This window comes from Agrilus planipennis, unplaced genomic scaffold (genome assembly GCF_000699045.2).
Source record: "Agrilus planipennis isolate EAB-ADULT unplaced genomic scaffold, Apla_2.0 scaffold85, whole genome shotgun sequence".
NCBI lineage: Eukaryota > Metazoa > Arthropoda > Insecta > Coleoptera > Buprestidae > Agrilus > Agrilus planipennis.
In genome coordinates this window covers 49,071-69,134 of record NW_020438910.1, presented here as the reverse complement: position 1 = coordinate 69,134, position 20,064 = coordinate 49,071, and the positions used below count along the sequence as shown (strand labels likewise).

The following is a 20,064-nucleotide window of genomic DNA, read 5'->3' as shown; positions in this document are numbered from 1 at the left end:
TAAAATCTATTCAGAGCTTCTTACCGCTATTTATTGGCTAAAAGAAAGGAATTTATATGTAGACTATAGAGAAATTTAATGCATATTTAATATTTATTCAAACAAATTATTAACATCGCGTTTAAGTATTATATAGTCTTAACATAAGAACGATATTAATTAATTTTTCCTATTTAAAAATTTAGTAAGTTCAAATTAATCGTCCTGAGTTCATTTTTTCAAAGTTTTCATTATCTATAAAACAGTTCTAGTTATTTTGCTTTTTCTAATTCCAATTGTTTCACTCTTGCTTCTAACTGATTGATTAAATTTGTTTGATGGCTTGACAGCTGATTAACAACATTTCCACCAATCCTGTCCAACATTTGCACGAGGCCGGATTGTGCTGCTTTAAGGTCCGGTATCTGACTATAGTAATTTATTTCATCTCTACTTAGAAGTGTTCCTTCGAATATTGCAGCTTAAAAAAACAAGGTTTACTTTAAATATAACTGTTAATAATTGCCAATAAAATCTCACCCATTAAAACCAACTGGGGAAATTTCTTTGTTATTGTCAACATTTTGCTTATATCTGGATCACGACAGAAAAGAGTCATATTGCGAGATGTGAATAGTGATAAAACAGTTTCATATGGAGTCCCTTTTATAGCCATTTCTACAGTTTTTTTACCAAGATCTGATAAAAACATATTTTGTTTTTTAAACATTATGAATGCTTTATGTTGGTCTTCTGCTTTCATTGTATTCAAATGATAGAAACAAATTAATTTTGAATTTATGTATTTGTCATACAAATCATTAGCAAGCAACCTCTGATATGGATTTTCCACATTATCCTTTTTCCACAATTGTATATTTTTATTGCAAAGTTCAACCATACTTTTATCTTTAAAGTAACTTTGAAAATGTGGTTTTGTAAATTCAAGAAGTCTTGCTTTTTCGAAATGGGGTGGTCTTGGCCTACGTAAATTAACTTTTCCCCGAAAACGTTTTGAATTTACTAGTATGGCATGTCGGAAGCAAGCTGAGAAAACTGAAAATGGAAACCATAATGAATTTTTTATTTTTTATTTGCAGTAATAAATAAATACCTCTTTTAGTACATATATCCATTACAAAATTATTTCATACAAATAAAGAAAGATTGTTATAACCTATATGCTGTTGCTCTGCTATATAAATGAAAACAAATCATTATCCATAGATATGTGAAAATGTCATTCCATATATTAATAGATTAGGTCCAGACCTGCTAGGGCAGAAAACGAAGTTAGGACCAAAAATTTTTATAAATCAACTTTTTAATTACAATGTGATAGGTTAAAAAAGTGCCCTTTAAATGCTCATTCAACATATTAAATTACCTCAGTTACCTTTTAGTTTTAACAGGTTATTCATTTCTTAAACATTTTGACAAAAAATAATAAGTCTAGAAAAAGTAGCACGTTGGTGTAGTTTAGGTTGCTCCATCTTGACAATTAATAATAAAAAAAATCTCATTTTTCTATTTATATAATTATATCAAAAAAAGTGTTGAACTTTGATAGAACAGCTTAAAAGTATTAGGAAAGAATATTTTGATTGTTGAATAACTTTTTTAAACATTTCTTAATAACTTATTAAAGCTAAAAGATACAGCTGGGGCAATTTTATATTTGGAAAGGGCATTTAAAGGGTAATATTTTAACCTATCACACCTTAATTAAAACCCCAATTAAAAAAAAATAAAATTTTTGCGGCGCTTATTTCGCCTAACTTAGGCAAACTTCTTATTCACAGACTATAAACATAAATAACAAAATGAAGAAAAACAGTGATTTTATCATTTTATAGCCATAATATGAAAATATTATTTTACATTTGTAAAATGTTATTACTTAGTATGTTATAAATTTTACCAATTTTTTGTTCAAAGGATATATTCAAAAATTTAATGCTAAAATAGGTATATCTCAAAAAGTTTATTCCCGAAAAACGTTTGTTTATAAGATTTTGCAAAAACTATCTCAGTAGTATTAGCAGAAACTTCTTTAATGTCCCTTGTATAAAGGCAAATTATACCAATCTCCGAAAAGTCCGAAACATTGACGTAAAGAAATACACATGTTAATGCAGACCTGTTCAATTTGTTGCCTATAGTAACTGTTCTTATTTTATATAAAGTCGCCAAAAATACGAATCCATCCTAACAAATCAATGTTTGAACTATTGTACATTCGAATAATGATGGTTGTTCAATAGGAAGAAAAAAATACTTTTTATGTATAAATTTAATGAGGTCAAGTACTTTGCAATGACTCTGGAGAAACAAGATGCATTTTTACTATTGACAAAAGTTAATTAAAAAAGAATATGAATGAAGTCCAATTATTTTATATTTGAGGTGAGTTTAAAAAGAAACCTTGTCTGTTAAAAAAAATTGATATTGCAGATTATATTTGTGTTAATTTCGTCGATTATACCATGGCCAGGACCTACTGTTTTCAAAATTTCGTGTCCCCGACAAGACGCGAATATTGTTAGGAAAATAATTCAAAGTAAATGGGTTCCTGTCTTGGAGAAGTATAAGGTAAAGATACCATTAGAATGTCCATTTCATCCATCTAGGGATATTTTCGGTCCACAAGAGGCAGCAAAACATCAACATAGGCCTTCTCAGTGGACTTGTGGGCTATGTGGTAAATCGTTTTATGAAGAGCGCTTTTTAGACATGCATTTCGACAATCGTCATAAAAGTCATATTAATATGGTAAGTAATTTATTAATTTACATTTACATTTGAAAACATAATAATTTTACTAATTAAAAAATTGTTTGAGATTCTATTTTCGTATATTTAATATAAAATTAAAATATTTTATCAATGAAAAGGCAGAAGATGCCGTGTGCCTTGCTGATTTTTGTGACATTATCCGCTGCGACGTATTGCGCTCGCAAGATATTAAAATGGGGTATTCCGAGCCTATTAACACAGACATTGAATTATGGCGGGAAAGTACAGCCTACAAGACCGAATTGGCTCCTACAGGACAACGGGATCTTGCAAAATATGTCACAATAAAGACATTACCAGCATCAAAATCTTCAAAACGAAAAAATTTAAAACACTCCCTTTGTCAAAGCAAAGAAGGTACTCAAGAATATCCAGGTAAGATTAAATGTATCAGCATTATTTCAAGAACGCTCACCATTTTCATTTTCTTTTTATATTAATCAAAATAACCCAAGAAAATAAACGAGCAAAAGTAAACAATTTCGCAAAGGTTTCTTAGTAATTATTTTTGTATTACAATAAACTTCAAAAGTAGTTGAATCCGTTAAATAATGTAAAAATCTTGTCGGTGCACTTATATATTTTATTTTTTAATAAAATGCGGAATGCTTTTTAACTAATGACTTTTACTATTACTTTACATTTTTTACTTTGACTCTCTTTTTAAATATTAACTTATTGAAGTAGGATTATTCGAATTTCAAAAAATCATAAAGTCATTTAGGAAATGTTCCCACGCTATTTTTAAAAATAATTTAACGGATGGCAACAAAATAAAAAAGCAATTTTTAGACGATAATTCTGGAAGAGGTAAAGAAAAATCTCAAAACAATAGTGCAAACAATGATGTATGTCCAAGCGACTTAGTTGATTCCGCTCTACCAGCAACTGAAAACAAACAACAACGAATCGCAGAATTGCAAAAGCTCAAAGCACATTGTAAACCAGAAGAATTACAAAAATTGAAAAACAAATGCGAAATATTCGTCCGAGACTGTATTGCCAGTTTACTTATTCATCTGTCAGTGAAAGATTTTAGAGAAGTAGAAGGTAACTAGAATTAAATAGAAACATATTCTTTTGTTCGGTTTTTCAAAACTCATAAGCATTAAATTACTGTCAGTCTTGTTTTTATTTTTGATGTGTGTAGCATCTTATGCAACGGAAACGCGTAATAAAAGGTTAGGGAGGGGGTAGCGCGCACTCAAAAAGTCGCTTTCTTAGCGAGAGGAAATGAGAAAGAAGACAGTTGACAACTATTCGCTCTGGCATGCTTGGTGTTGAATAGCAGTTTGCGTTGCTAAATCTTGGTAGTTGGGTAAAGAAGTATTAATAGATCTACAATTGATATTATAATATCGTATACATTCAAAATTTGCGGTTAATTTCTTTTAATTCCATGCTAATCAATCCTTTAGAATTGGTCTTCCCGGTACCGAGCAGAGATGTTACACATCATTGACGACTATTATGGCTCAATTTTTTTGCAATTCTGGTAGCGTATTTCAGCTGATTTACATATTTTTAGATGAATTAAATAGAGCAATTTGTTGGTATTTAACTTGCGACAGATATTGGGAAGATTCTCAATCGGATATTAAACAGTTTCCATGGGGTTTATGGTTTGTAATATTTATGGTATTATCCTTAGGAATTTCTCTGTGTTACTACATTGTATGGGTTTTGTTTGAGTAAGTTACGTTACCGTTAAAGAAAACAATAGATGAAAATATGCCAAGTAATGAGTAATAAAATAAAATTATTTGCAGTACTGATGACTTAAGTGTCACCAGTGCAAGCATAACCGACAGATCGACTCCGTCGCCGACTCATCTTTTTAAACAGGAACCTTCGATGTCTTCGGATGGAAGCCATATATATACCGAAGATTATTTCACAGCTGATAAGGATAATGAATACATTTATGTAACATATCCACCTGACTTGAAAAGACGGCTAATGGAAAGGTAAGTAAAGTATGCGTTTAAAAAAATGTACTTGATGGAAGGAATCATAAGGCAAATTAAAACCGCCGATACTAAGAGATTATGGTACCTCGAAGTCGAAGTCGGTTAATAACCTACGTTAACCTAGCCAACGCCATCTGTAAGGAGAGCATACTCATTACTATCACTTACTGCGTTTGTTAGTACGGTAGTCAGTTCTCTTTAGGATTCGAATACGCAACCTATTTCACTTGAAAGCGTTAATTTTTGCTCTTCTGAGTTGAAGTAAAAGAGTCGATATTACTATTCTAGTTTAATTTAAGCCATATGCTAGATATAGCTTTTCATCAGTAGGTACATTTACTATGGTATAGGGGGTAACACGTTTTTGCACACTTTTCCATTGTAAGCGACAAACATCCACTATTCACCATCTCTATTCATGGGTTTTTAACGAAATTCCTGTATTTGATAAAAGGCGAGGTTCAGTTTTTTTTATTTTTACTGTCAGGGGAGGGGAGGGAGGCATAAAACTTATGTAAGATAAGAACTATAAAATAATAATTTCAAATTATACTGTAGGAATCTTCTAGTTCCTGATACATCTACTTATTGAATAAGTTGCGTAAATGTAAGTAATTTATTTAACACAGATACATACGATATATATAGGTATTTATTTGACAATGGGTATCATTGTAGATTTCTCACTGATTAGACTTCTTGTTAGCGCATTATTTGTATCAGTTCTCTTACATTGACTCTCAAATATATTCCATCAGATGTTAGTTACTTACCTATAGCAATAATAACAAATTAATTTTTGTTTTAATCCCGAATTTTATTCAAAACATTAAAAGAAATTCTAGTTACGATATTCGGGTAGGAGGGAAGTCCACAATTTTCTTATCTAGAGAGCCGTGAGAATCTAAAATCAGCAAAATTTTGCTTATATTGGTAAAATAGCATGATAAGCATGCTATTTAGTATAAAATTTATACTCATATTCCCGTCAGGAGAAAAATTTAATGTCCATGCGTATCGGACTTGATTCAGCTACTGATACTGTTGTTTTTAGTTGTATATAGTCAATTAGCATAAATAAATAAATAATATTTGAGTGCACCTTTTTCAGTATTTAAGTAAGTCAATACTTTTTCGAAGATTTTTTCTTTTTTACCTTAACTTTAACTTTTTATGAATATTAATTCTATTTATAGTTCCTTCCATTTACATTTATATTAGGTATTGCAAATTAGAGTTAACATTTGTAGCGTTTTCTGATAGTTGTTGTTTTAATATTTTTTAGTTGTTACAATCGTACGACCCGCTTGTGAATTTAGACCAAAAATTTTTAGAAGAGATTTATTAGCAAGTTAAAATATGGTCTCTATAAGGAAATAAAATTTCCACCTATGCCATTTTATTGTTGTAAACCGTTCTCACTAGAGTAGCAGTTGTAGTATGACAGTATAGACCAAGTATTAATGTTGCTTGTATTTTGGATAATCTATTATTTTCCTTTCTAGCTTTTAGATAGAGAAATTGTTTTGTTCAAGTTTGGAGCTATTTTACTATTTTAACAGATGCTAATAAATTTTGTAAGATGAACTTTGGTTTTTGTTTAACTGAGACATCTTCATTCCTTCTGAGACAAAGTTAGAAACATACTAGAAGCAAAAGCGGGAGTAAAAAGAGGCAGAGGAAGATCTATATTAAATTACAGTTCGCAAATAGTTGGGGATGCGGAATGTTCTAGTTTCCGGGAAAGACAAAAATTGGCTCAGGGTAGGAAGGAATAGAGATGTGTATCTGACCTTATGGTGATGAAATATTCACTGTAAGATCTAAAGGAATATACGAAAAAAGTAACGAATAATCTTTAAAACCGGGACTCTAGACAAAAATCCATTTTTAAAGTATTATTAGAAATATCGGTTAGGCATCGTTGTTAATGGTACATTTTAATTATGGCGACCATTCATACTATAACCTTACCGCATGGCGCTTATTAAACCATTGACGAAAATTTGTTAAGTCGCGTGCTGTTTACTTGAGAGTTGTTTAATATTTATTCAAATAAATGTTTTTATCGTTTTTTAAAACAGTGAAAGAACAACTTTTAATATAAATTTTTATTTACCTCAATCTGTACAATATTCGCTAAATAAACGATAAATCAAATTGCATCTACATTGGTTTGTGACAGTTGCAAATACATAATGAACAGGAGTGTTTTGCTTGGCAGCATCAAAATGTCATTTGTTGGACCAAGTAAAATAGCCTGGCCAAATTACTACAATCGGAATTCGAAATTAATAAATAATTAATTAATTACGAAGACACGTCGTGAGACACGCATCAAATGACCTAGTAATATATCTTCAAAAGATGAACGCATTCCTTGATTTTTCGTACTGAAATTGCATTTCCATTTTGAAATACAGGGACATCTGTGTTCCTATGCTGTAGGAAGTCCTATAATAAAACGGGTTAACGTTGTTCACGCAAAGATTCGCACACCTTTCACGCAGGGATGAAAAAAGGAATCACAAAAGAAGACACCAAAAAACGCCCTTTATTTTCCGTGTCCTGAACTGCAACTAAAAAAAATTAACAAAAGCAACAAAACTAAAAATTTTGAAGGAAAATAGAATCAATTGACGTAAGGGAGGTTTTGAAAGGAAAAGGGACAAATATTATTCATGCACACAACCAATTACACTGGCACACAAAATTATTAGAGGACGATGCAATCAATATACCCAGCAGCAAGAAGTTCAGTATCTTCTCCGATACGCTGCCCCCCGCCCGTAATCCACCCTACCACTTCGCGAAGACTCTTCCATTCTTCGTTTATGTTCGGCCATTCGCTGAAGTCGTTGCTGTTCTTTTATAGCAATCTAAAAACCAATATAATCAATTTTAATTTCCTATATCTTTAATTTTTTCTGTCAAATATACATTTTCCAATAGATCTGATTACTTTCGGGTATTTTACCTGACGTTTCGAAATTCATCTTGCATTAGTGTTGTTCTTTAGTGATTGAAGTTAGGGAAATATTTAAAAATTTAAGAAACGAAGTGAACTGTTTTCTATTCAATTGAAACATTTTCTTTTTTTTTTTAACAACTCATATTTCTTCAATTTGAATATTCGGTTTTATTACACTTTATACAGTGCCTAAACTTCATCTAAAAAGGGTGACAATTGTTTGGAAGGAGTAAAATATATAGAAAGCAACTTTAGAAACCCTTTTTGCGAACTTTCGTAGGCGCTAGTAGTTTCATTAAGTTATATATATTTAAAAATTCATGTAATTTCACGATTTCATTCAATATTAATCTGGCGTATATTTTGTCTTACCTCTTCGGGAGTGAGCGGCAGCCAATAAATACTCGGGGACGCTTTGGTTTTTCGAAAAAGATCGTCCATTCTTTTTTGTGGAATTTCTTCTTCTTCTTTTAACTGCTTGCGTTTAATATAATCTGCAAAAGAATAAGATAGTTACTGGTATTTATTGACGAAATTCGTGTTACACGCTGGGTAAATGTAAAACAATGTAAAATTACGGTTTTATATTATTCTAGACTGTGAATAGCGCTGGAAATCTTACAAAATACTTAAGGTAATTTTTTTCCAATATCTGCTAAACAGGTATTATATAAAAAACAAAATACTTAATATGAAATTAGACCGCCATTTCCAGTCACTACACAATTGCAAAATCAATGATAACAATTAAAAACTTCGGTTGCCCTTGTATTTTTAAATTTCTTCTTAATCTCAAAATGTTCAAATCTTTAGGAGATTACAATTAAAAAATTAACTTTTTAAAGTTGTTTATGGTATTAATTGTACCTATTGGCGTTGCTGAACGCCGATGTCTTCGCTTATCACGTTCTTCTCTTTCTCTACTGAATGAACGCTTTTTATTCTGCTTCTCCAAATCCCACTCCCTTACATTATTTCTTGCTTTTTCTCGTTCTTTCGGCTTATCATCCCGTGTTTGTTTTTCTGGAATCTTAAATAAAAAGCCAGATAATAAATTTCTGACGACCTTATGATGATTATTTTTACATTTCATTTCATACCTTGTTTTCTTTTTCGATAATATTCGTAGATTCGACAGGTGGGGCGGCGATAGGTGGTGGATTTCGGGCGTTTTCCAAATCTTCTTCCGTTGCATATTCAATGCAGAGTTGTTTTGCGTTTCCCACTGGCCAATTGACTCCATGAAGGGCATTCCGAGTAGCTTCAGCTTCTCTATGATAAAAATTCGAATTTTATAAAAAATGAATTATTACTGATCCAGTCAGGTAAATTTAATAAATTAAACTTTTGCAATATTAAATCATGATAAATTAAATTATTTAAAGAGATTTACTAATTGTAATTCGATGTCTAAGGCAGAAAGCACGTCGTCAACCTTACTGATAAGTCCTGGCATGCTCTCGAGACGAAACATCTTTTCTCTCTTTTCTGCAGTATTGGACAACATTTCTACAGAAAAGAGAGAAAAGATGTTTCGTCCCGAAAGCACGCCTGGACACATCAGTAAGACTGACGACGTGCTCTCTGCCTTAGACATCTGGGGACCAGTGGAATGTGTGGTGCGAACTGACGTGGGACAGGCGGGCCACAGACGGATAAAACCGGTTTTCATGAGTTACTCCACAGAATGTTGATAAATAAATTAATGAAGTGTGACAATTATATTATTTTTATAAAAACATGTAGGTTTTTTCAACATTTATGATTAAAAGGGTAATTAAATATAAAAATAATAATCATTCTTGATATAAATCTTTAAAATTCTCAATAATTAATTTATTTAATCTTGAAGGCATAAAAACGGAAAGTAAGTCATATTAAACAATTAATTTCAGTTCAACAGTTCTATTTTTTTATTAAAAAATGAGTATGTGAATCCCTTTTTATTTACTTACTCTTCTGTTTCATAATGGACATAACATTTCGATTTTACTTTATCAGTCCAAAATCCATTTTGTTTTATTTTTCCTGTCCTTTCTAGTAGGTCTTTAAGTTGTTTCAATGTAAATGGTCGAACCAAGTTTGTGATGAACAGAACAGCAGATACTGGATTTTTTGCTGGACTTGGGGGTGGTCGTAACTTACTTGCAGTATCATCCACAATTGATATTTTACGATTCATTGCAATAATATGCGAATTGTCAGACTCATTTTTATCTTCTGTTGAACTCGCTGAAGTCTGTCTTTGAAATTGGGAGTAATCTCCATCTGATTTATAATCGAGTGAAACTTTACGTTCCATTTTCTTATCTTTGGATTCTGGTGCAGATTTCCTTCTCTCTTTTATTTCCAATTTTACTTCATTCTCCTCAAGGAATTCGACATTTGGACACAGATTTTTAATAGTGTTTACATCAATTTTTGACAGGGAAGTGTTCATAAGATGTAAACTAACTACAGAATTCCCCCATTTTCTTCTACGTATTTTAGGTTCAGGAGTACGAAATATTTCCAAAACTTGAGATTTCAAATTTTGGATTTCTTCATTAGCTTCAACTAACTTTTGTACATCTTCATTACATGAGTCAGTAATATTAAAAGTGGTATCTTTTTCTAACGACGTATCAAGCTGAGAAATATTTTGTGGTTCTGGTTCTTCCAATACACCATCTTTCCGAATTTCCTCCACCACTACTTCCTTTTCTTCAGTTACTATAAAAGAATAAATGAACATTTAGTAATAGTTTTGACAAAACAACCAATTCGAACTACTTCAGATAATACAACTATTCATTTATTTACAATGAATTCCAAAGTTTCATTTCTTAATTTGAGCCTTCTTCGGGGGTAATTGTAAAGTTATTTATCCTAGTTAGTCTTACTCCTGAAGAAGCTCCAAATTAAGAGGTGAAATGTTGGGAATTACTGTAAATAAATACATAGCTTTATTATCTGAAAAAGTTGAGATTGATTGTTCCTTTAAGATAATCAGATCAGGGTTAAAAAAATCAGTAATAATTTAGTAATATTTTCAAAAAGATAAGGGGGCACAATTAGGATTATTTCGCAACTGAAGACGAGAAGTACGTCTATTACCATTTTTCCATGACTTTACTTTGATAGTTTTTCATAAATCTTATGAGTAGATAAGGCACAGTTGCTTTTTAGACTTTTATTTGAACTCATAGTTATTTTTCAATTTTCACCTATCTAACTTAGTTGATCAAAAGGAAATGAAAAAAGGCCAGTAAATGTATTTTTTCCTGAAATTTTACCTAGTTTGTGGGTTTTGTGCTACCATGATGAAAAGATGGAAAACAAGTGTTTGAAACGTCTTATAATAAATTGAACTACCTGCATATTTACTATTATTATGTATTATACCAAATTTTGCACACAAGTTTAAATTATTTTTATTACATGCTTTCTATTGACATTTGGTTCATTATTGAGATTCATTTTTTATCAGTCATTAGTGCTATAAAAAATACAGACTTAACAAAAGTAACAACTCATTCTACACTAATACAACAGTACAATATAAAACTTACCAGATGTGTTGTGTGAAGTTGGAGATAATTTTTCTGTTTCCATTTCCAAAGTTTCTTCTTCAACTTCTTTTACTTGCTTTAAATCTGTAGCCACTGTGTTTATTGCATTTTGATTTGTTTCAGCTTGTTCACCATGTTCTTCTTTCATACTTGTATTTTCTGTATCTTCTTTAATAACTGTATTTTCTGTATCTTCTTTAATACTTGTATTTTCTGTATCTTCTTTAATACTTGTATTTTCTGTATCTTCTTTAATACTTGTATTTTCTGTATCTGTACTGCACTGTAACTCCATTGTACTTTGTGGTGTTTTTTCCTCTTTATCAATTTCATAATTTTCTGATTTAAATTCACCATGTGCTTGCAAACATTCTTTTGTATCTTCTTCCGACTTTACAATTTCAACAGACTCAGTAACAGTCTCTGTCTTTACAATTTTACTCATATTTTCAACATCACTCTCCTTTGACATGTTTTCGATATTAGAGTTGTTAATCTCATCAGGTGAAACAAGAACATTATCACTTGGAATATTCACAGAAGTATGAGTTGGTGACTGAGATGTCACCTGTGCATTTTCAGAAATTTCACTTTGCATATGGCTTTCAGATTCACTTATTTGCGGTGAATTGTCACTTTTAGATTTATTTTTACCTTTAGACTTACCTTTTAACTCTTTTCCCTCAATACTTTCCTTTTCTTCGGTTTTCACTGAAACTTCTTCAGAATGGTCAGGTTTAGTTGAGATTTCTCTTGCTTTTAATTCCTTAACGTCATCTACACTTTCATGATTATTGCTAGTCCTTTTACGATTTTCCTGTTTTCTTGATACAGGTGATTCAATATTTTCATTATTATCTTCCTTTTTTTCATTTTCGGGACTTTTTCTGTCACTTTTATTAGCAGAATTCCTTAACACCCTTTTACGGGTTGGCTCTTCACTAGATGATCGCGATGAAGATCGTCTTCTTCTAGATCTTAGGCGAGGCTTATTAGACGGCGAATCTATTGGTTTCTCAGGTGAAACTTTTGTACTTGATCTGGTACTTCTGCGTCTCATTCTCTGGATGTATAAAATACAAAAAAATGCATGAGGTTTAACAATTGACGCCATTTGTCGGCGTTATTTTATTCGTAGATATCACAAATAAGGTATTGTGAAATAAAAACTATAAATCTTACCTAATTTTAAGTACGTTACATTTACGTAAAATAATGTCAATAATTGATTAATTAAGAATATAATATGCTACTACTATAACTTCCTGTTTCTCCTTTTCACTCACAAACCCAAACATTAATATTACAACTATTGACCATCAATTGACTTGTCTATGATCAACTGACGTTGACTCACAGAATAAAAATCTATACAGAACGAACATGTCAAAAACTTAAACCATAGATAATACAATAGAAATACATCAGGGTGTGTTCAGAAATGAACAACCCAAAGTAAAAAATCCACCTAATTACACCCAAACCTTAATGTCAAAAACAACTCAAAAATATAAGTAAACGTAACAGTAGGTGTGATATTGGACTGTACGTTCATAAATTAAATAAAATCTATCTTGGATGTATTCGAAATCTTTAAAAGTTACCCATTAAATCAAAATTATTTTTCGCTGTCAAGTTATTATTATTATGACTATTTACGATTAAAAGAAAGAGAGAAAGTGAGCGTGGAACCAATTCCTTTCATTTCGCTCTTTCTTTACCACTTTATCTCATTCTTCAGTTCCTGCAAAACTGTGACATAGATCAGTCAAACATCTACAAAAAAGACCACTACCGGCCGCACGATTGATTTGTTTTTCTCAGGCGTTTCTGGCTGCATTTATTACCTATGTGTATCTATTATCTATGATAGCTAGATAGAGAATACCCAGTAACCCAGTTCTATGTCTATGGTACACAGCCCACAGACAAGACCCAACCATAACCGTTTTAATTACCTAACCTACAACATTATTTAGAATAGTGAATAAAAACATTATTCTGTAACGTTAGTATAAAGTGTAATTTTTAAATATGAGTAAAAAAGAATTAAAGTTGCAGTGTTTAAATACAATTGATTGTAATCAAGGAGCTGTTCGGGCTGTGCGTTTTAACGGTAAGCACCAGTTGCAATTTGTAATTAATTTATTGTTGTCGTTTTTGTTTTGAATAGAACAGTTGATGGTTCATATTGCTTAACATGTGGATCAGACAAGAAACTTAAGTTATGGAATCCGTATCGGAATTTGTTGTTGAAGACTTATGGAGGTCATGGAAATGAAGTTTTAGATGCTAGTGCTTCATGTGATAGTAGTCAAATTGTTTCGTGCTCATCAGACAAATTGGTTATAATTTGGGATGTAACCACGGGGCAATCTGTAAGAAGGTTTCGGGGTCATGCAGCTACAGTTTCATGTGTGCGATTTAATGAGGAATCAACAGTTGCTGTTTCTGGCAGTTTAGATAACACCGTTATGTTTTGGGATGTTAGGTCACGAAAGAATGAACCATTTCAAATTTTAAAGGATGCCAAAGATTGCATTACATCATTAGAAGTTATATCACATGAAATATTGACTGGGTCGGTGGATTGCTCTGTAAGACGTTATGACATTAGAAATGGCTGCTATGATGCTGATTTTGTGGCTGGTAATTAATGCAATAGAAGTGTCCCATTTGTTCCAAGTTATCTAAGAGCTTATTATGATTTATACAATGAAACACTTGTGATATCAATGAAGGTCACTGCAACGAGTCTAATTAAGTTTAAGCAATATTTAACTAAATTTGTAAGGCATTCAACACCTCTCTGGAAACCATATTGGTTTATCAAGATATATATAAATTGCGCAATCTTTTTGTGTAGTAAGTTATCAAAGATCTTAACTAAATTGGAGACAAGTGAGATTGATCTGTAAATATGTACATTATTTTTATCACCTGCCTTCCACATCTGTTTTTTTGAAATGCAGGGAGCAGTAACTAGTTTTAAATATATTATTAACAATATAAACAAATTCACAAAATAAAAATTATTGTGGATATGTTGCCGCTAAGGTAGGTAAAAAAGGTAAAAAATTCGGGCGCCAGGGCAAATCCGAATACGTACGAGTTGTTTTGATTGTAACAGACATTTAAATTTTAATTAGGTACTATTTTTAAACTATGTAGATTATAGAGGTAGGGAATCTTATTAATTTAATATTTGTAAAATAATTGTTTAAAATGTATATTCAGTAATAGTACATATATATTAAAAATGTTTTTCCATAACTTTGTAGCACCCATTACTTCAGTAAAGTTTTCCCATGATGGACAATGTATATTGGTCAGTTCTGCAGACAATATTATAAGACTTCTGGATAAAACATCTGGGGAGCTATTGGGAGAGTAAATATACTTATTTAATTAATTTGTTTATTAAGCTAACGGGAAATTAACTTCTTTTAGAAGTTTTTACAAAAATAAGTAATTGAAAAATATTCGTAATAATAGTTTCTTTATTTACAGATATGTGGGCCACCGAACGGACGATTTAAACATAGAAAGTGCGATAATGACTAGTGATAATCATATTCTATCAGGTTCTGCTACTGGAGAGTTGTGGTGTTGGGATTTGATTAGTGGAGAAGTTGTTAAAAGACATTTTCACACACCAGGAAAAGCTTTACATTCTCTCAGTGTTCACCCTAAAAAGGATATTGTTCTGACTGCCTCAGTAAATACTATTAAAGTGTGGGGAAGTTCTGATGAAGAGATCATAGAACTTACATAAATATACTACATGTAAAATGTATGCTTTTACTTCATTAAAAAAATATATGTACTTATGTTTAATTAATATACAGAATATTTCAAGAAATAATTCACTTATTCTAGAAGGTTTTTGTCAGTAGTAATGACGTGAATTTATTATCAGAAGTACGTGGTGATTATCTGTATAGGTACTAACAGTAATGTTTGCGGAAGTCGCAATTACATGCAGGTACCAAGTATCAAATGAAGGGTCGACATTCCACGTTCATTACAAGAAAGTGTGCGGGGCGATAGGTTGTTCGGCACGCGTGCGTGCTCCTCATTACAATACAAGTTTTTGCAAACGAACATTTTGCTGGTATCATGTATGCATATATGGTTGTGACTGGTATCAAATTAAAAAATTGGAAATTGATAATGTGAATCTTATTACCGATATAATTCGTGTTATATTGGTACATACTTGTTTTAACGACAAAAATACATTAGCTTCCTTTATTTTATGTGGCCTATAAAATTATTTATTTGCCGATTCGAAACAATTTTTCCCAATTTGCCGACTAATTTTACAATTAAATCAAATGTTTAACTCGCAGACGTAACGAATTATTGTCTCCTGTTTAAAACCAATTAATAATTTCTTTTGCATGCAATTAAGCACTGTATTTTGCTTATCATAATTTCTTTACTGGTTATTCTCGTTGATATTAAAAAGTGTAAATAGCAGATCATTTAATTATCACTTATTTGGCAAATAAGTGAAGAAGTTCTGCAAATACCATAAATTGAACAATATCATTGGAAAGATAAACGCGTAGGGAAATTGGGCCATTACCAAAAAGTTGAGTAGAAATTTGCACAAGAGTTCTTTTAATTTTTTTTTGTACGACCTTTCAACAAGTATGTTTGATTCCTATTAAAGATAGGCACATATGTATTTTGTAATAGAATTTGATTCATTTAATAGGGTTTTGTCGGTATGTTCTTTATTCACGGTAAGTAATGTTCCAGAAAGAATAGGAGAACAGAGGACTCTATGGAAGTCAATAAGAAATGGGCAAGATAGGTCGGTAGGACATCTTCTTAGGCATGAAGGTCTAGTCAGAGACATATTAGAGGCAGAAACAGGAGTTAGGAGGGGTAGAGGTAGACCTAGATTAGATTACTGTTTGCAAATAGTTAAGAATGTGGGTTGTTCTATTTTAAGGAAAATGCGAAGTTTAGTTTAGGATAGGAAAGAGTGGAGGTACGTGTCCAACCAGTCGTAGGACTGACAACCATATGATGATGAATGTTCCAGCTCAGTAATGTTCTTGGTCTAATAAGTAGTTTTCTTTATGAAAATGAATAGTACACCATTTTGAAAAAAGTAATTATGTAGAATTACCACGAGGTAAGTTTACAAATTGAATTAAAATTACATTTCCATCATTTAACAACAGAAAAACTATAATACCGTTTTTCATTTTAATTTGATAACAAAATTTACTTAACACAAAAACTATTTTGGAATATGTTATGTTTTAATTCTGTTTTTTTAAAGGCAAATAAAAAATTAAATACAATCGTTCAAAACATTTTGAAAAATTAAGCTCCTCTAACGTAGATACATTTTTTGGAATACTATAGAAGATAAATAATATTTTTCTAAATTTAGCTAACGTTTCGTAACACTTCATAGTTTCTAATTTGTAAAACAATGAGCATTTGCGAGGGCCAGTTTTGTTAATGCTTCTGCAGCGTCCAGTTCTTCTCTTCCGTGGTGTTGATAAATTTCTGTGTCATCTCTTTCTTGTTTTTTTGACTTACGTTTTTGCGATTTTGGGAATGTCCATTGAACGTAACTGTATTCACTAGGCTGAAAGTTCTGTGCGCTTTCGATCCATTTGGAGATCATTGAAGGTTTATTGTCTAATTCATTTTCATTACATTTATCAACATCTTCAGGTTCCACAAAATATGGTTTTTGGCAATCTCTTAAGTATTTTTCCATTATATGATTTTTATATTTGCTGGAGTGCTGAGAGAACGGATTCGCCTCTTCACGCTCACGATCAGTTGACGTTATGCAGCCATTAACTATATTTTTGTTACATTGACGAGAAGAATGAACAGGAAAATTTTGGTTTTTATCTCCTACTGCACAGCAGTTATTTTTATAGTAATTTGTATTTTCAACAGTGGCATCATCATTTTCGCACCCTTCTTCGACACCCTTAAAATTTATTTGTTCTTCTTGCGACTCAAAAGATTCCGCTTCTTGCCAGATGCTGTCGTCTGAACATATGGAAAAGTGCTCTACGTTACCCCGCACTTGATTATTGTAAGATTTTATTAAGTGGCCCCATGTTTTCTTCTGGGGCTCGTGGCCCGCATTTTTTAATTTTCGTCGCCAATTAGCAAACCAATTGCAAACCTGAAAAACCATTAGAAAAGTTAAATAATTTTGAATAAAGTGTTAAATATTTTTTATGCGAAAAGTTTTATTCATGCTTGACACTAAACACATATTTTATATTTTTTTACTCTACGCTCGGTACATCTACATCTTTTGAAAGATCGCAGTTAGTAATCGAAATCGCATTAAAAAATAGTATATATAGATATAGAAAGACTGATCAAGTAAACATTTGTTATAATTTAAGGAAGTGCTTTATAAAATAATTATAATTGTCTTCGAAAAATGTATTAATTCACGCCAACAAAAATCAAAAATGTAATATAATGTAGGTAAAATAATTTTTCCTTTTTTTATTTTAATATTTTCTTATTTTTTAAGCATTTGATCTGAGGAAATATGTACTCTCTTCTTCGAAACAAACTAACTGTAAGATATTTCTAGCTTTGTTTTTGTTTGTTTTTAAATCGGTAAATACGAAACGAATTTTTTTTATCTTTTCCTAGTCGAAATAAATTTAGTTAGTTAACTATGTAAACAGTAAAAGTTTTTAATTAACGATTACCTGAATGTATGTCAGTCCTGTTTCTATGGCCAGCAATTTTTTTTCGTCTCTGTTAGGATAGGGATTGTCCCTTCGTCTTACCAACCAGTCCTTTAAGAAACGTTTAATTTCAGGAGTAAACAATCGTTTTTGTGGCTTTTTTTCTTCTCCAAAGTTTTTTCTGTAACAGCAAATTTTTATTTAAATGATAATAAAAGGTTCTGCAGTTAAACGAAAGTTTGAAGGCGTAGGGGGAAAAACACTAGCCAACTTGACGAATTAGTTTTGCAAATTTCAAAGCCACACATCCATTTTTAGAACTCTTTTGTGAAAAAAAGTTTAAAGTTTTTGTTTTTAACACGCTATCAAAAATCTACCTGCTGTATCTTTTGTTTCTAACAGGCCTACGCGACCTCTCTCTCAGAGTCCCGTTGATCCGTTGATCCATTTCTAGTTAAAGTAAATAAAAATACAATATTTTTAAATAATTTTACCGTACAAAAATAGCACAAACATGATCTCATGTTAGGTAATAGAATATAAAACAAGATGGAGTTTTTGATTAACATAACTTGTAATCTACTGAAAATTGCATATACGACAAGAAAAAAATAATACAACTGTTAGTAACGTAACGGCCAAATGTTCTGCAAGATTTTTTTCTAAAAATGCGCGCTGAGAAGGGTGAAAATGTGCAGTCATTAATGAAAACATTGCATGATTCATGTAAGTGTTTGGAAAACATGAGTGTGTTTTTGCCAAGATAATATTAAAAACGAAGACTATTATTACCTGATATAAAACAATAGGGGAAATGCGAAGAGAAGCGAGAAAACTTTTCACAGGGTGAGTTGAAGTAATTTCAAACACAGTAACAATATCCCATTTAAATGTGTGTGCCTATAAGTTTGTGTATGTTAACATCAACTGATACCAAATAGCGACGATGGCTCATTGGGATTCGGGGACATCTCTGGTGCAAGCGTTTTATTTTGAGAAACGTGTGTCCTGCCTCCTCTGCGTCGTGTTTTTTATAATTGTTCTATTTCATTATTTTGAGATCTGTCGAAAACATGCTTACGTCGTAAATTGTAGGTCACACTCGTTATCTCATTCATTTCGGAATTTTCTCTCTACAACTCTTGTCTTTTTTTAACGTGCATGTATATAATAAACATATAATTAAGTATAAAATACATTTGTTTTAAGATTGATTTCAAAAGGTTTATGCGTGAATCTGTAAAAATATACTTATATTTCGTTTACAACACATATAAATAAATAGTTCATGTGTTGGCATGTAATTAGGTTTGCTACAAACAATGCCGTTTTAATATTATAATTGATTTTCGCTATAAGTTATTTTATAAATTGATTAAAGATGATTTAAACGGTGTCTGAATAGAATAAATCATGAGACAATTGAATTTGCTGAATCTGTTTTTCTTATATTGTTGTAAAAATATTTAGATGAGTCATTTATGTACGACTTATTATACACGTTAGTCCATAAAGTACGGGAAACAGACCAATTGTAGATTCTGGAATGGTAACCCATAAGTAATGGATAACTTTGCAAGTGAGTATGAACCATTAAGGTCACCCAGATAATTAAATTGAAATTAAAAAGTTCTATGGTTTTCGATTTATTTCATTAGATTTAAAATTCTATAAAAATTTGCTATTTTATAATTTGTTGGGGCGCAACAAGGGGGGGTCCGCGGGTGCCCGGGCACCCACTCGATTGGGTTGGAACCCAGTCAATTCCAGTCGATTCAGGTAATAACCCATTGATAGTATTATGATGAGAGTAGCCGAACTCAATTTTTTCGATTTTACCAATACAATGCATTGATGACTTTTTTTTTAGTCATTTTTGAGCACCCAGTCAAATTGTAACGCTGTTGCGCCCCTGATAATTTGTATTAAAGATGCAATTTTTAAGGAACTTGACTGCCCAGGTTTCCATACTGTAGCTACTTATAAATTCTAACTAGAGATGTGCAGAATGGTTTTTTAAAAGTATTTAAATACAAAATGTAAATAGCTTTTTGATTTGTTATTTCAAATGTAATATACTACAAAATAGATTTCCCTTT

The 20,064-nt window shown here is 31.4% G+C and overlaps 5 protein-coding genes across 6 annotated transcripts; 2 read left to right on the top strand and 3 right to left on the bottom strand.

Annotated features, from left to right (window-relative positions):
* Positions 1–70: 70 nt before the first annotated feature.
* Positions 71–1,204, bottom strand: LOC108733885 (39S ribosomal protein L10, mitochondrial). Its single transcript, XM_018465233.2, has 3 exons — positions 1,094–1,204; positions 520–1,035; positions 71–460 (listed from the first exon to the last, which is right to left on the bottom strand). The coding sequence occupies exons 1-3, from the start codon at positions 1,113–1,115 to the stop codon at positions 252–254; spliced, it is 747 nt and encodes a 248-aa protein (XP_018320735.1). The 5' UTR covers positions 1,116–1,204; the 3' UTR covers positions 71–251.
* A 916-nt stretch (positions 1,205–2,120) lies between these two features.
* LOC108733884 lies at positions 2,121–6,332 on the top strand. Of its 2 annotated transcripts, XM_018465232.1 has the most exons (8): positions 2,121–2,385; positions 2,434–2,571; positions 2,632–2,751; positions 2,874–3,150; positions 3,568–3,825; positions 4,304–4,466; positions 4,545–4,742; positions 6,031–6,332. In XM_018465232.1, exons 1-8 carry the CDS (start codon positions 2,359–2,361, stop codon positions 6,056–6,058), a joined length of 1,209 nt encoding a protein of 402 aa, XP_018320734.1. In that variant the 5' UTR covers positions 2,121–2,358; the 3' UTR covers positions 6,059–6,332. The 2 variants fall into 2 exon arrangements, with proteins under 2 accessions (XP_018320734.1, XP_018320733.1); XM_018465231.1 differs by having other exon boundaries at positions 2,434–2,751.
* Positions 6,333–6,841: 509 nt separating this feature from the next.
* On the bottom strand, positions 6,842–12,609 carry LOC108733883 (apoptotic chromatin condensation inducer in the nucleus). Its single transcript, XM_018465230.1, has 7 exons — positions 12,450–12,609; positions 11,268–12,330; positions 9,672–10,428; positions 8,817–8,988; positions 8,584–8,746; positions 8,089–8,210; positions 6,842–7,624 (listed from the first exon to the last, which is right to left on the bottom strand). The coding sequence occupies exons 2-7, from the start codon at positions 12,325–12,327 to the stop codon at positions 7,502–7,504; spliced, it is 2,397 nt and encodes a 798-aa protein (XP_018320732.1). The 5' UTR covers positions 12,328–12,330; positions 12,450–12,609; the 3' UTR covers positions 6,842–7,501.
* A 587-nt stretch (positions 12,610–13,196) lies between these two features.
* Positions 13,197–15,093, top strand: LOC108733861 (WD repeat domain-containing protein 83). The gene is made up of 4 exons (XM_018465199.1): positions 13,197–13,383; positions 13,446–13,916; positions 14,549–14,657; positions 14,778–15,093. The coding sequence occupies exons 1-4, from the start codon at positions 13,302–13,304 to the stop codon at positions 15,040–15,042; spliced, it is 927 nt and encodes a 308-aa protein (XP_018320701.1). The 5' UTR covers positions 13,197–13,301; the 3' UTR covers positions 15,043–15,093.
* A 1,150-nt stretch (positions 15,094–16,243) lies between these two features.
* On the bottom strand, positions 16,244–19,118 carry LOC108733891 (homeobox protein Mohawk). Its single transcript, XM_018465240.1, has 4 exons — positions 18,758–19,118; positions 18,343–18,415; positions 17,987–18,146; positions 16,244–17,439 (listed from the first exon to the last, which is right to left on the bottom strand). Exons 2-4 carry the CDS (start codon positions 18,411–18,413, stop codon positions 16,708–16,710), a joined length of 963 nt encoding a protein of 320 aa, XP_018320742.1. The 5' UTR covers positions 18,414–18,415; positions 18,758–19,118; the 3' UTR covers positions 16,244–16,707.
* Positions 19,119–20,064: the final 946 nt, after the last annotated feature.